Consider the following 13,497-nt stretch of genomic DNA (forward strand, 5'->3'; position numbering starts at 1 on the left):
ATCTCAGTTTCTCCCACTGCAAAATGTGAGTGACAATAATAGCCATCACAAGATCCGTATAATATAAGAATGTGAAAAGGGCTCTGAAAACCTCAGGATTATGCCAGTATTACTATACATAATTATGGCAGGTGACTGAAAGTCTGAAGTAATCTTTAAATCACTAATAAATGTGTTTTAAAGGCTGACTGGTGATGGCCTGAAGCAGGAAAATAAATAATGGAATCATGGTTACAATCCAAGTTCTCATCCTCTTCAATGCCAAACTTAGCAGCAACAAGGGGGTGCCAATTAGGAGACTTTACTAGGGGCTTTGGGGAATATAAAAAATTCCAAGGCATGGACTTTGCCTACAAGTACCTTATAAACTGGCAGAGACACCCACAGGGTTTTAGACACTGTGTTTAAGAAAATAACTACAGAGCTTGGTTTATAATAACGAAATGCTGGAAATAACTTAGAAGTCCAAGAGTATGGCACTGGTTGTATATAAGACAAAGACATATAATAAATTCTCTATGGTCATTTACAAATAAAAGTTTCTGCTATAATTATGTAATGTACAGCATTACAATACATAACTACAGTTAATAAAATACTGTATAGTGAACATAGTTAATGGTGACTATAGCTAATAATACTGTATTGCATTACAAAGTTGCTAAGAAAGTAAAATCCTAAAAGTTATCATAAGAAAAAAAATTTTATAACTATGCATGGTGATGGATGTTAACTACACTTAGTGTGGTGATCATTTTGCAATATATACGAATATAAAATCATTATGTTGTTTACCTAAAGCTAATATAATGCTACATGTTAATTATACATCAATGAAAAATTTTTTAAGATTTTATTCATTGGCACAGAAGGACATATGCATGAAGAGAAAAGAGCAGGTTACAGAGCTACATATAAAATAATCCCATTTTGAATTTACATATATAGATGCATATGAAAAATCCTCAAGGTGAAACATGAAAATATTATCTATAGTAATCTATGAGTACGAGATTTCAAGTGGCTTAATGTATCTTCTCTTTAATTCTCTCAATTTCAAAATGATCATGGAATACAGTCAGCCTTCTGTATCCTCAATTTTCACTTCATGGATTCAACCAACTGGAAATTGAAAATATTTTTTTTTCATTTCTGAAAGTTCCAAAAAGCAAAGACTTGAACTTGTTGAACACTGGCAACCATTTACATAGCATTTACACTGTATTAGGTATTAGAAGTAATCTAGAGATGATTTAAAGTATACAGGAGGACGTGCCTTGGTTATATGCAAATACTACACCATTTTATATAAGAGACTTGAGCATCTGAGGCTTTTGGTATCCAAAAGGGTCCTGGAACCAGACCCCCGCGGATACCGAGGGACAACTGTGCTTGTGTAATAAATCTTAAGAGCTGTTGGAATTCACCTCATTAGGACGTGCTGCCCTTCTTTGGTAAATTACTTCTACCTTTTTCTCATTTTCCCCAATGATCAGCTTGGGAGAGCAGCATGGTCCACCTCACCACCCATCAGGGCAGCTTTGTCAGATCTGTCCCCTCCTTCCCTTTCTCCTCCTAGCTTTACAGTCCATTTTACTGCCTTCTTTTCTCCAAGGCCAGTGAACAGAAAGCACATGTCCAAGTTCTGGCTAACAAGCCAGAGGACAAAAGCGCATGATCAGCTTTGTGCCCAAGTGGCTCTACATCTCCACCCTCTATCTCCAGGGGGAACAAACAACCACCTTCGGAATGCCAGCTCTCCAATTTCACTTGGCTGGGATCTTGCCACACCCTGAACCGTCATCAAACTGGAGGGTTTAGGTTAACAATGGACCAGAATTTAGGCTTCAAAAGCTTCCCAGGCACAGAACATGTGCAAACAGCAACAATGCACAGGCTGGAAACTTTATATTTCTCATTCACAGAACCCAAAATTAATGAGAGTTGTTAATAATAACTACTATTTAGAGTTAAATAGTAGTAGTGAAGTGAAGAGGAACTTCAGAAAGTGAATAGCAGAAAATAAAAAGCCTCTTGATGAAAGTGAAAGAAGAGAGTGAAAAAGCTGGCTTAAAGCTCAACATTCAGGAAACTAAGATCATGGCATCTGGTCCCATCACTTCATGGCAAATAGATGGGGAAACAGTGGAAACAGTGGCTGACTTTATTCTTCTGGGCTCCAAAATCACTGCAGATGGTGATTGCAGCAATGAAATTAAAAGATGCTTACTCCTTGGAAGGAAAGTTATGACCAACCTAGACAGCATATTAAAAAGCAGAGACATTACTTTGCCAACAAAGGTCCGTCTAGTCAAGGCTATGGTTTTTCCACTGGTCATGTATGGATGTGAGAGCTGGACTATAAAGAAAGCTGAGCACCAAAGAATTGATGCTTTTGAACTGCGGTGTTGGAGAAGACTCTTGAGAGTCCCTTGGACTGCAACGAGATCCAACCAGTCCATCCTAAAGGAGATCAGTCCTGGGTGTTCATTGAAAGGACTGATGTTGAAGCTGAAACTCCAATACTGTGGCCACCTGATGCGAAGAGCTGACTCATTTGAAAAGACCCTGATGCTGGGAAAGATTGAGGGCAGGTGGAGAAGGGGACAACAGAGGATGAGATGTTTAGATGGCATCACCAACTCGATGGATGTGGGTTTGGGTGGACTCCGGGAGTTGGTGATGGACAGGGAGGCCTGGCATGCTGCAATTCGTGGGATTGCAAAGAGTCGGACACGACTGAGCGACTGAACTGAACTGAACTGAGGTACTGATACTCAGGTCCCTTGAAGTTGAAAAAATTTCTCAAGCTCACAAAATCAGCCAAATGAGAAAAAAAGTTAGAACCCAGGACTGTCCAAGTTTAACTCTCCAGGTACAGAGCCTCCCTAGATCATGTATAAAAACTAGTATGGCCTTACTGCATTAATTTATTCATTTGATAACAATCAAGAAGATCCCTGGAGAAGGAAATGGCAACCCACTCCAGTATTCTTGCTTGGAGAATCCCATGGAGAGAGGAGCCTGGCAGGCTACAGTCCATGGGGTCCAAAAGAGTCAGACACAACTTAGTAACTAAACAACAACAGCCTAAGCAACGTGCCCAAAACAAAAAACACCTTTCCAAAAGAAAATATATAATTTACATACATGAGAAACTAACAAACAATGCAAGTCCAGTTTTGTCTACTGCTGAAAACTCTGACCATCTGGAAAAATAAATCATTCTGAGCAAGTCTGTGCTGATCACTCCGACTAGCACAAATTGATGTGCAGGGTCCTGCCAGGAGTTGGTCATGAAAATTATTTCTGCGACTGCTGGAATTAGCACTTATTCAGGTTGTCCCAGTATCTGGCTGTTTTGCAGATGTCCCAGTCAAGGTCCTGCAGGAAACAGATGATATGCCTAAACTAGGCAGCTCCAGGGCTCTGTGTGTAGGATGCAGAGAAACATTAAGGGACCGTGCAGTAGCTCTGGGGACAAGTAGGGAGTGCTGTTGTTATACCCAAGCCTGAAGGATCCAGGGACAGACAGGGCGCTCAGAGCACCCCACAGAAGCTAAGCTAGGACCTTTGGTTTAGGAACACAGCCCAGGTGATGACTGTACAGGCAGTAAGTCAGAGGAATAAATATCTCCACCTCACCCTCCCTACTCCCTCTGATCTCCTGCTGATGTCCCATTGGCTGAACCCAACTACAAGCCAGACTATAACGGGGTCACTGATATAACCCATATTATGCACGCATGGTCCATACAGGTCAACCTCCCAGAGCAAAAAGAAGTGGAACAGGGGGAAAGGGGACTTGGAAAGGCAAATGGAAATTATCCAGAATGGGACTTCCCTGATGGGAGTCTTCCCTGAAGACTCCACCTTCCAATGAAGGTGACATGGACTCGATCCCTGATAGGTGAGCTAAGACCCCACATGCTACAGGATGTGGCCAAATAAAAAAAAAAAAAGTTTTTTTAAAATGGAAATTATCCAGCACATCCAACACTCCCTTTCCTCTCCACCAGCTTATTTTTTTTTCTCCTGATCATTCACTCCTGCAGACCCTTTGATTACTGACATTTCTACCTTCCTCTGCCCCAGTGGGGATTGGGGTGGCTGCACCACCCTCCAGTGATGCTCTTCAAGATAATTAGCCCAAGGAACCACTAAGACAGAAGCCATCACCTAACACCCATCATCTTCAACTCACTCAGCTACTGCACACAAGCACATATCGTCCTGTGCTTATTCCTCAGGACAGGTAACTAACTACCCCTATGGCTGCGTTCTTAAAGCTCCCACACTGGAGCTCTATTTCTGAATGTAGGTTTCAATCTGTAGTGAGGATGAACTTTAAAAAAGAACACATGGCAAACTGAACACCCTCCTTTCTCAAGAGCCCCTACAGCCCATTCCTTCCTCAAGCTCCGCAGCTTCTCTTTTTCAAAAAGAACTTAGAAAACCAGTGCAGGGACCCTTGCTGTCAAAAGATGGCAACCTTTTGGAATATGGAAAGGGAACGAAAGAGCAGAAACTGACGTAGAAGGGAAGAAACAGAATCTAGATGTATACAAAAGGGGATCTGGCCAAAGGTAGACGCCATGTGCTGCCCAGAGGCTGCAGAGCGAGAGCAAGAGGGCAGAAGGAAACTCGGAGTTTGAAAGTCAGAATTCAGAACAGCTACACCTCACTGCGAGCCCCTTCCCAACTCCCGTAGCTTAGCAACCATAATTTTAAGCTTTACGGAAATTATTCAACTGCTTTTAAAACTCAGCGTATGTGCATTGATTTTAAAATTAAATTAATTTTAAAACATTTTGCCAAAAATTGACATACCTGTATACTACCTGTGGTTGAGATTATTCTGATCTCAGATTCAGAAGCAAAGTTAAAATGGCCATTACAAAAGGGAAGAGAATATGGCCCTACAGTTAGCAGAGCTGAAGCCCTGATCAATGATAAAAGGAAAAGATAGCTTGCTCTAAATGCCAATTTTAAATTTAGTTTAGACAAATGAGACAACTGGATACATTACTCCTGCCACATCTTTACTGAGGTATAATTGACAAAAAGTGTACATATTTAAGGTGTGTACACTGAAATCATTGCCACAATTAAACTAATTAACATATCCATCACCTCACATAGTTACCATTTTCTTTTTTAAAATTTTACTTATTTATTTGACTGTGCCAGGTCTTAGTTTTGGCATGCAGGATCTAGTTCCCCAACCAGGGATTGAACACAGGCCCCCTGCATCAGGAATTCAAAGTCTTATCCACTGGACCACCAGGGAAGTCCCTTCTTTTTGTTTTTGTGGTAAGGACATTTAGTTTTACCTTTTTAGTAAAAGGTATACTTATGTCAAGTACACAATACAGTGTTACTAACTATATTCACATTGCTTCACATTAGACTGAATAAATTTGTCTTGAACATTAAAGAGACTGCCATATTTTGAGAATTCATAACAGGAGGGAAACAAGTTAATAAAGAGCCAGTCCACTGGGCACAGGAACCACCTGCTAGTGTTTCAGAATCCATCAGATGGCCGGTCACCTGGGATACAAAGACTGTGGTCCTTGCCCAAGCCCTTGGTGAATAAGCCTCATGAAATGCTCAAAAGCAGAAACTCATCTCCCAGCTGGATGCCTAACCCTGGGATGACACAGGTGAGATTCAACACCCTCCCAGGCTGAATTCCACCTCTGAGCTTGGGCCCAACTCAGAAGTGAGGAGGCCAAATCTGATGTTTCTGCCTCCCACCCCTGCTCCACACACTTCTTATTCCCAACGGTGACTCTGGGCTTCCTAGACGCTCCAGCAAGAGTATCTCCCTCAAACAACCACCTCTACCAGCAGCTAAGGAGCCCTGGTAGAGGAGAAAGGCAAGCTATTAATGATCTACCCAGACGAAAAAATGAGAGGAAGAGAGAGAAGGTGAGAGAGAAAAGAGGAGCGAGTAGGAACAGAAAGAGTGCACCTATTCACACCTCCATGAAGAGTCAGACCTTGACCTGTGAGCGGTTGGCTTCGACAGTCTTTGGTGCATTAAAATATCATTAAAAGAAAAACTTTGCAAAGGAAAGTAAAATCATTACACTGCTATTGTAGATTTTTGTTTTTAAGCAACTGCACAAGTTAAATGTCAGATCTCTAGAAATAATTCTTATTTCACACAAGTTCTCAGCCCAGTAAAATGTGATAGTAGATGGTGGTTTAGTCACTAAGTCATGTCCAACTCTTATGACCCCATGGACTGGGGCCCGCCAGGCTCCTCTGTCCAGTCCACAGGATTTCTCCGGCAAGAATACTGGAGCGGGTTGCCCTTTCCTTCTCCAGGGGATCTTCCCAGCCCAGCGATGGAACCCATGTCTCTTGCATTGGCAGGCAGATTCTTTACCATTGAGCCACCTGGGAAGCCCTTCAGTAAAATATAGCCAACTTAAGTAATCAATATAATGTGTCACTGCTTGCAATGATGCACAAATGAAGTTAAAAGCAATGCCATTAAATCTTTAAAAAAAAAAAAACATTTATTTATTTATCTGGCTGCACCAGGTGGCACCTGGCATCTTCGATCTTAGTTGTGGCACACAGAATATTTAGTTGCAGCATGTGGGATCTAGTTCTCTGACCAGGGATCAAACCCAGATTGAGCAGTCTTAGCCACTGGACTACCAAGGAAGTCCTAATGCCACTAAATTTTCAAAGAGGGCATTAAGTCAGCCTACAAATGACTGCATAAGACTCTAGTAAGAAGAATGAAAAAGAAGAACTTTACCTAAAGTTATTAAAACTGCACTGAGCAGCTTCTCTTTCTTTATGTGGCTTTTCCATAGGAAGCTTTCCTATGTAGATCCACACTTTTTAAAAAAAATAATTTTATTTATTTATTTTTGACCATGCTGAGTCCTCATTGCTGCATGGGTTTTTCTCTAGTCGCAGAGAGCGGGGGCTACCCTTCATTCAGTTCGAGGGCTTCTCGTTGCAGTGGTTTCTCTTGCTCCAGAGCATGGGCTCTACAGGGTGCGGGTTTCAGGAACTGCGGTACATGGGCTCAGTAGTTGTGGCTCCCAGGCTCTAGAACACAAACTCAGTAGTTGTGGTGCTCAGGCTTAGTTGTTCGGAGGCATGTGAGATCTTCCCAGATCCAGGATCAAACACATGTCTCCTGCATTGGCAGGCAGATTCTTTACCACTGGGTCAACCAGGGAAGCCCCAGATCCACACTTTAAATGCTTCCCCCCTAAGAGAGGGTACCCTGACCTGACCAGTCTCCCTGCCACCACTTAGCCCCTTGGTTCCACCCTGACATCATCTAAGGTATTGCCCAGCCCTCTGGCTCCTCTCTGCAATCCAATCCTGCCAAAAGGATGAGATAACACTCTTTCACTTAACACGTGACTTCATACCCACAGCCAGGGTGAGGGGGTTGAGGGTGAGAACAGATTCCCAATGGGACCAATCAAATGGGAGAGATCCTGGGAATGTGGAATTGAGACAGATTCCAGTTAGTCAGCATTACTGGACCCAAGAGGTCATGTATGTGGCACAGAAAGCCTGCTGGAGCTCTTTTGGGGAGGAGGGTGGGGAATCAGCCCCTCTGCAGTCCCTCAAGAGATGCAGAAAGTCACCTTTGCTCACGATTCTGGATCCTCAGGAGGAATGGAAGATCCTTCCAGTAAATTCCCTCCTTTTTTCCTTATGCTAGCTGGAATGGGTTTCTGGGCCCTCCCCACTCCCTGACTTGAGGGTAGGGATTTTTAATAGATTTTGTTCTTTTAGGGCAGTTTTTCGTTTTTGTTTTGCTTTAGAGCAGTTGTGAGTTCACAGAAAAATTGAGCAGAAGATACAGAGATTTCCCATATACCCCCTGCCTGCACCCAATGCACATACATAGCCTCTTCTGTTATTGGCAGAGTGTATCTCTAGAGTGGTACATTTGTTATACTAAATGACCTACACTGACATGTCATTATCACTGAAAGTCCATAGTTTTTACATCAGGGTTCACTCTTGGTGATATATATTCTATGGGTTTGGACAAATGTAAAATAATATGTATCCACCATCAGAAGCAGGGACTTTTGTCTGTTTTATCTCTCCTACATCTCAGCAACTAGAATAGTAGATATTCAATAAATATTTGTTGAATAATGAATATATAAAATGAAGCTGACCTCCATTATGAGTTTATGATTCTTTTAGAGCAATGGTTCTCAAAATGTGGTCCTAGACCACAGCATCAGCATCACCTAGGGACTTGTTAGATATACGCATCCTCAGGCCCCATCCCAGACCTACCTAATCAGAAACTGTGTATAATAAGCTCTCCAGGTGATTCTGATGCATGTACAGTTTAAACACCACTAGGTCCAAGCATCTACAACTCTATAATACCCAACAGGACATGTAGTGGGCACACAGTAATATGTATTATTACTTTTAAAAACTATTATTTATTTGGCTGCACCAGGTCTTAGCTGCAGCACTCAGGATCTTGAATCTTCATTGCAGCATGCAGAATCTTTAGTTGTGGCATGTGAACTCTTAGTTGCAGACTGTGGGATCTAGTTCCCTGCACAGGAATTGAACCTAGGCCCCCTGCATTGGGAGCATGGAGTCTTGACCACTGGACCACCAGGGAAGTTCTTACAGTAATATTTATTGAATGTATAGAGTTTAGGGGCCTGCAGACAGGCCCGAAGGCTGTGACCAGGATGCTGGTTTTGCTTGCTAAAGATAACAGGAACATGTTAAACTTCAGTCCCTTACTACTTGGAATACTATGGAACTCTTCAAAAGCTGACTCAAGAGTGGTAGACAAGGAGCTCCCAAGGACTGAAGGGTAAGAGCAGGAGCCCCACCCCAGAAACCTGCTGGCGGGAAGCTGCCTTCTTCTCCTTCAATCTAGAGCTGTAGCCGCAGAGCAAGCTAACAAGCCTGAGGAGGCTCCAAAATAAAATGAAACCATGCCCAAGCCAGTGACCAAGGACTAAAGGGCTGGGGCTCCTGGCAACTGCAAATACCCATAAGCTGAAAAGACACCAACTGCCCCCAAGTGCCAGGCACAGATGAAGGAAGAATGCTCTGTGGAAAGAAAGGCCCTTTGTGTTTTATGACTCTGGTCAGAGTGACAGCCATCATTTTCTTCTGGGCCAAACCTCCAAATTAACAGCCAAAGCCCAAAGCACCTAGATTTCTCCTTCCCTAAGCTCTTTGTGATGGACAGGGAAGCCTGTCCATCTTCCTTGGTGATGGACAGGGAAGGTACCGCATCTTCCCTTGGTGACAGACAGGGAAGCCTGGCGTGCTGCAGTCCCTGGGGTCGCAAAGAGTCAGATACAACTGAGCAACTGAACTGAACTGAAGCTCTTTGTGAAGGAATAGCAAAGGAATGCTCTAATATACTTCATAAATTCCCAAAAGAATGGAGGCCCTAGAAGGAAACACATTAATCAATCACCTACTGTGTACCCTGCCCCCACCCTTCCATTGTCTGCACTGCAACCACAGGCACTTTTGTACAATAAAATGCAGTTCTGGTCTCAGCCTGTGATTAACTCTTCAATGCCTTCCCATTGTCCCTAGACAAAGACCAAACTCCACAGCCTGGCAGGGGAGAGCTCTCAAAAGTTGACCCTGTCTCTCTGACTTCCTTTCACCTCCTCTTTTCCCCTCTCTATCGCTCCTCTACTCTCACTCCACGCTCAAGCCACACTAAGCAGCTTTCACATGCCCCCTCCTCCAGGCCTCTGCATATGCTCTTCCCTCCACCAGCCACGCCTTTTCTTCCCCACCCTACCCCCAGCCCTCATCCCTCAGTTCCTCCTGGTAAATTTTAACCCTCCTCAGATTTTACTCCTGCTGCTCCAGAATTCCATCTTGACCAGCCCCCAACCAGGCACACATGTAGACACACACACAAACTTCTCAGGTGGCACTAGTAGTAAGGAACCCACCTGCTAATTCAGGAGATGCAGGAGACAAAGGTCGATCCCTGGCTCTGAAAGATCGCCCGGAGAAGGGAATGGTATCCCACTCCAATATTCTTTCCTGGGAAATCCCAAAGACAGAGGAGCCTGGTGGGCTATGATCCATGGGGTCACAAAGAGTCGGACACAACTGAAGTGACTTAACACACATCCTAGAACTCCATCTTGACCAGTTCCACAACCAGGCACAAACACACCAATACACACAACATACAGTTAAACTTTCTGGGTGGTTCCAAAGCTCCTTGCCATTCTTCCATCATACACGAGTGGACTACAGACTATAAACTTGAGACTCTGGCACTAAACTGCCGAGATGCAAAGCCCCACTCCACCACTTAGTAGTTATCATCTTGGGTAAATTACTTGAACTTTCTGAGCCCCAATTTTCTCATTTGTAATGAGATGGTATTGTATTGTGAGGTTAAAAGAATTCAGTGTAGTTCATATATGTAAAGGCACAAGGTAAGAACTATCTGTGAACTCTATGTGAGAGACAGAAGTATGTGCCATTATTCTTTCTGTACTCAATGCAGTGTATAATTGTCTGGACAATAGCCAGAGTGCAGGGAGGGAACACCGTCTTCAGGGGCAGACACTGCATACACATTTGCAGAATGGATGACCGCTCATCTGAATTTCCACTGTCCTTGGGTCAGGAAGATCCCCTGGAGAATGGAATGGCAACCCATTCTAGCATTCTTGCCTGGGGAACTCCATGGACAGTGGAGTTTGGCAGGCTACAATCCATGGGTTGCGAAGAGTCAGACAGTACTGAGCAACTAACACTTTCTCTTTTCACTTTTACACTGCCTCACAGAGGCTGCCATTCTAGAGGGTAGAAAGCATTAGATGATTTGTTCCAGTGGGAATTATTAATTAACATCAGCATCAGCAGGATAGTCTTAACTATTTTCTAACTAGTAAAGCAAAAGAAGATATCAAATGACCAGTAAACTCATGAAAAGATGTGCAGCATCATTCACCATTAGAGATTCATGAATCAAAACCATAATGACCTACTATTTCATATCTACTAGGATGGCTATAATCAAAAAGGCATACAATTACAGGTGTTGGTGAGAACAAGGCGAACCAGGAATTCTCATATACTGCTGTGGGATTGTAAAATGGTGCAGCCACGTTGGAAAACAAGTTTAGCAGTTCTAAAAAAGTTAAATATAGTCACCATAAGATCCAGCAGTTCCACTCCTAGGCATATATCCATAAGAGATGAAAACATACATCCACACAAAACCTTGTATGTGAATGTTCATAACATCATTATTCATAATAACCAAAAAGTGTAAATAACTCAAAAGCCCATCAGCTAATAGATAAAATATGATATGGAATATTATACAGCCATAAATAGGAATAAAGAGCTGATACACGCTACAGCATAACTGAACCAATGTTATGTGAAAGAAACCAAACCCAAAGGCTGCAAATGGCAAGATTCCATAAAGAGACAGAAAGTAGATTAGTGGTTACCTAGACCTGGAGGGGAAGGGAGTGATTGCTGATGGGTTTCTTTTTTTGGAGTGTGGAAAATATTCTAGAATTAGAGAGCTGTGATGATTTCACAACTCTGTGAATATACTAAAAAAAAAAAAAAAAAATTTGAATCATACACTTTAAATGGGTGAATTGTATGGAATGTAAATTATATCTCAATAAACCTATTTAAAAAGAAGCAGCAACTGAAACAATATGAGAATGTGCCACATCAAATACTAACCAGCTTTTGTATATACGCTCACTGTCTGGAATTTCTTAAAAGGCAAGAAAGACTAAGAGTACCTTTTAAAAGATAACCTCAGGAATGAGCTTAGCCCCGCCTCAAGCACAAAACAGATGCTAACAAGTAGTTTTCTTTACTTAGCCTGGTGATTCAAGTGTGAACACAGACCTAGGACTGTAACAATGTCTGGGGAAGGAGAGCAGCTTGGAGCTGGAGAAGGGGCCTGTTAATCCTAATGCTAAACTGGGGAAGCTGGGAGAGGTGCTGTGATCTCGCTGCAGATTCAAGGGCAGAAACTGTGGACACCATGCATGGGGCAAAGCTGAGTGATTTGCTCTGGACTACCTCCTGCCCAGGGAGTTTTTTGTAAGGCCATAAGGGGAGGGCGGTAGTTAATGGGCACAAATCCTGGACTTGGATTGTTCGGGTTTCAAAATGATCTCGCTTAAACAAGTTTCTCAGCCTCCATGGGCTCAAGTTATCTCACTGGCAAAATAAGGGTAATGATAATACCTACACAGAAAAATGTAGTTAAGAATTAAATAAGTTCGTTATATGGAAAGCACCGAGAACTACCCTGTAACAACTGTAACAACTCCATAAATGTTAGCAGCTGCTATTGCCACCTCCATCATCATCATCATCATCGAGAGGCATGAATGACTTGACACTTAAGGGCCTTGGCGGAAGGAACAGTCAAGGGAGACAGACAGGAAGACACTTAACATATACTCTTGGGGGTCTGCTGGGGGGCTAGCTCTTTACGAAGATTTCGCGCGCGTTACTGCGCAGGGCGGAGAAGGAGTGGGTGATCTGCGCCAACCCCGCTGCGCAAGGTCCCCGGAAGATTCCAGCCCACCAGACGAGTAAAAGGGCCGGCAGGCTCGACGGCCCCCACAGCCCCCAGGATGAAGGGATTAAGAGTCGGGGAAGCTTTGGGGTGAGAAGAGGGAGAGGGAGGAGCGGGTTCGAGGGGCGGAGCTGGGGGAGGTCCGTCGGGAGGGTAAGGCCTGTCCGGAGACCGGGAAGCGGGAAAACCGGCGCTGCAGCCTCGGAGGTCCGGCTGGCGCGCGGGGCGCGGTACCTGGAGTCGAACTTCTGGCCGTCGGGGAACGTCCCCACGTAGTGGTAGCGCACGAAGTCGCCGCTGCGCACGGCACGCGGACACTCATCGGGCACGAAGCGCCGCTCGATCTGCAGCTCCGAGTCCGAACCCACTCCCAGGCCTGCCACCGGGGCCGCCTGCCCGGTCACCCAGAGAAGCAGCAGGAGCAGCGGCGGCGGCGGGGGCCGCCAACTCCGGGCCCTGATCGCCATCGGGGGCGAGAAGAGGAGGGGGCGCGGTGGGGAGCCGCGAGGGCGCGCGGAGCTCGGGCGGCGCGGGTCGGGCCTGGATGTGCGGCGGCCTTTGCAAACGTGGAAAAGACTCCCGGCCCTCCTCGGGCGGCAGCGGCCACCCCCTCTCTCCCGCCCCCCGCCCCCCGGCCACATCCGAGGGAGGGGAGGAGCCGCGGCCGCGCGCTAGGACAGCCCGGCTGCGCCCTGCGCCGTCTGAGCCGGCCCGGTCCCGTGAGCTGGCCCGCCCGGGGAAGAGGCGGACCTTCTGGAAGTTCAAAGGGACCAGTCCCCGAGGGAGAAATCAAGAACTCTTTGGGATTGGGCTGCGATTCACAGTTAGAAGAGACTTTTCTGGCCCAGCAAACCCGCGGATCTCTGCCTACCCCTAGAGACTCCGGATTTAGGGCCCCTAGAGGCTCCTAC

At 44.8% G+C, this 13,497-nt stretch overlaps 1 protein-coding gene across 3 annotated transcripts in view; it reads right to left on the reverse strand.

The window, feature by feature from the left end:
• FKBP9 (FKBP prolyl isomerase 9) overlaps window positions 1–13,203 on the reverse strand; it is a 42,711-nt gene extending 29,508 nt beyond the window's left edge. For all 3 annotated transcript variants that reach the window (XM_081533605.1, XM_081533604.1, XM_081533603.1), the window contains exon 1: window positions 12,821–13,203. In XM_081533605.1, coding sequence (XP_081389731.1) covers window positions 12,821–13,053 — 233 coding nt within the window. In that variant the 5' untranslated portion in view covers window positions 13,054–13,203. The remainder of the gene's footprint in view (window positions 1–12,820) is intronic.
• Window positions 13,204–13,497: the final 294 nt, after the last annotated feature.

The sequence above is a fragment of the Giraffa tippelskirchi genome, chromosome 10 (assembly GCF_054371585.1).
Source record: "Giraffa tippelskirchi isolate mGirTip1 chromosome 10, T2T-mGirTip1v1.2.pri, whole genome shotgun sequence".
NCBI lineage: Eukaryota > Metazoa > Chordata > Mammalia > Artiodactyla > Giraffidae > Giraffa > Giraffa tippelskirchi.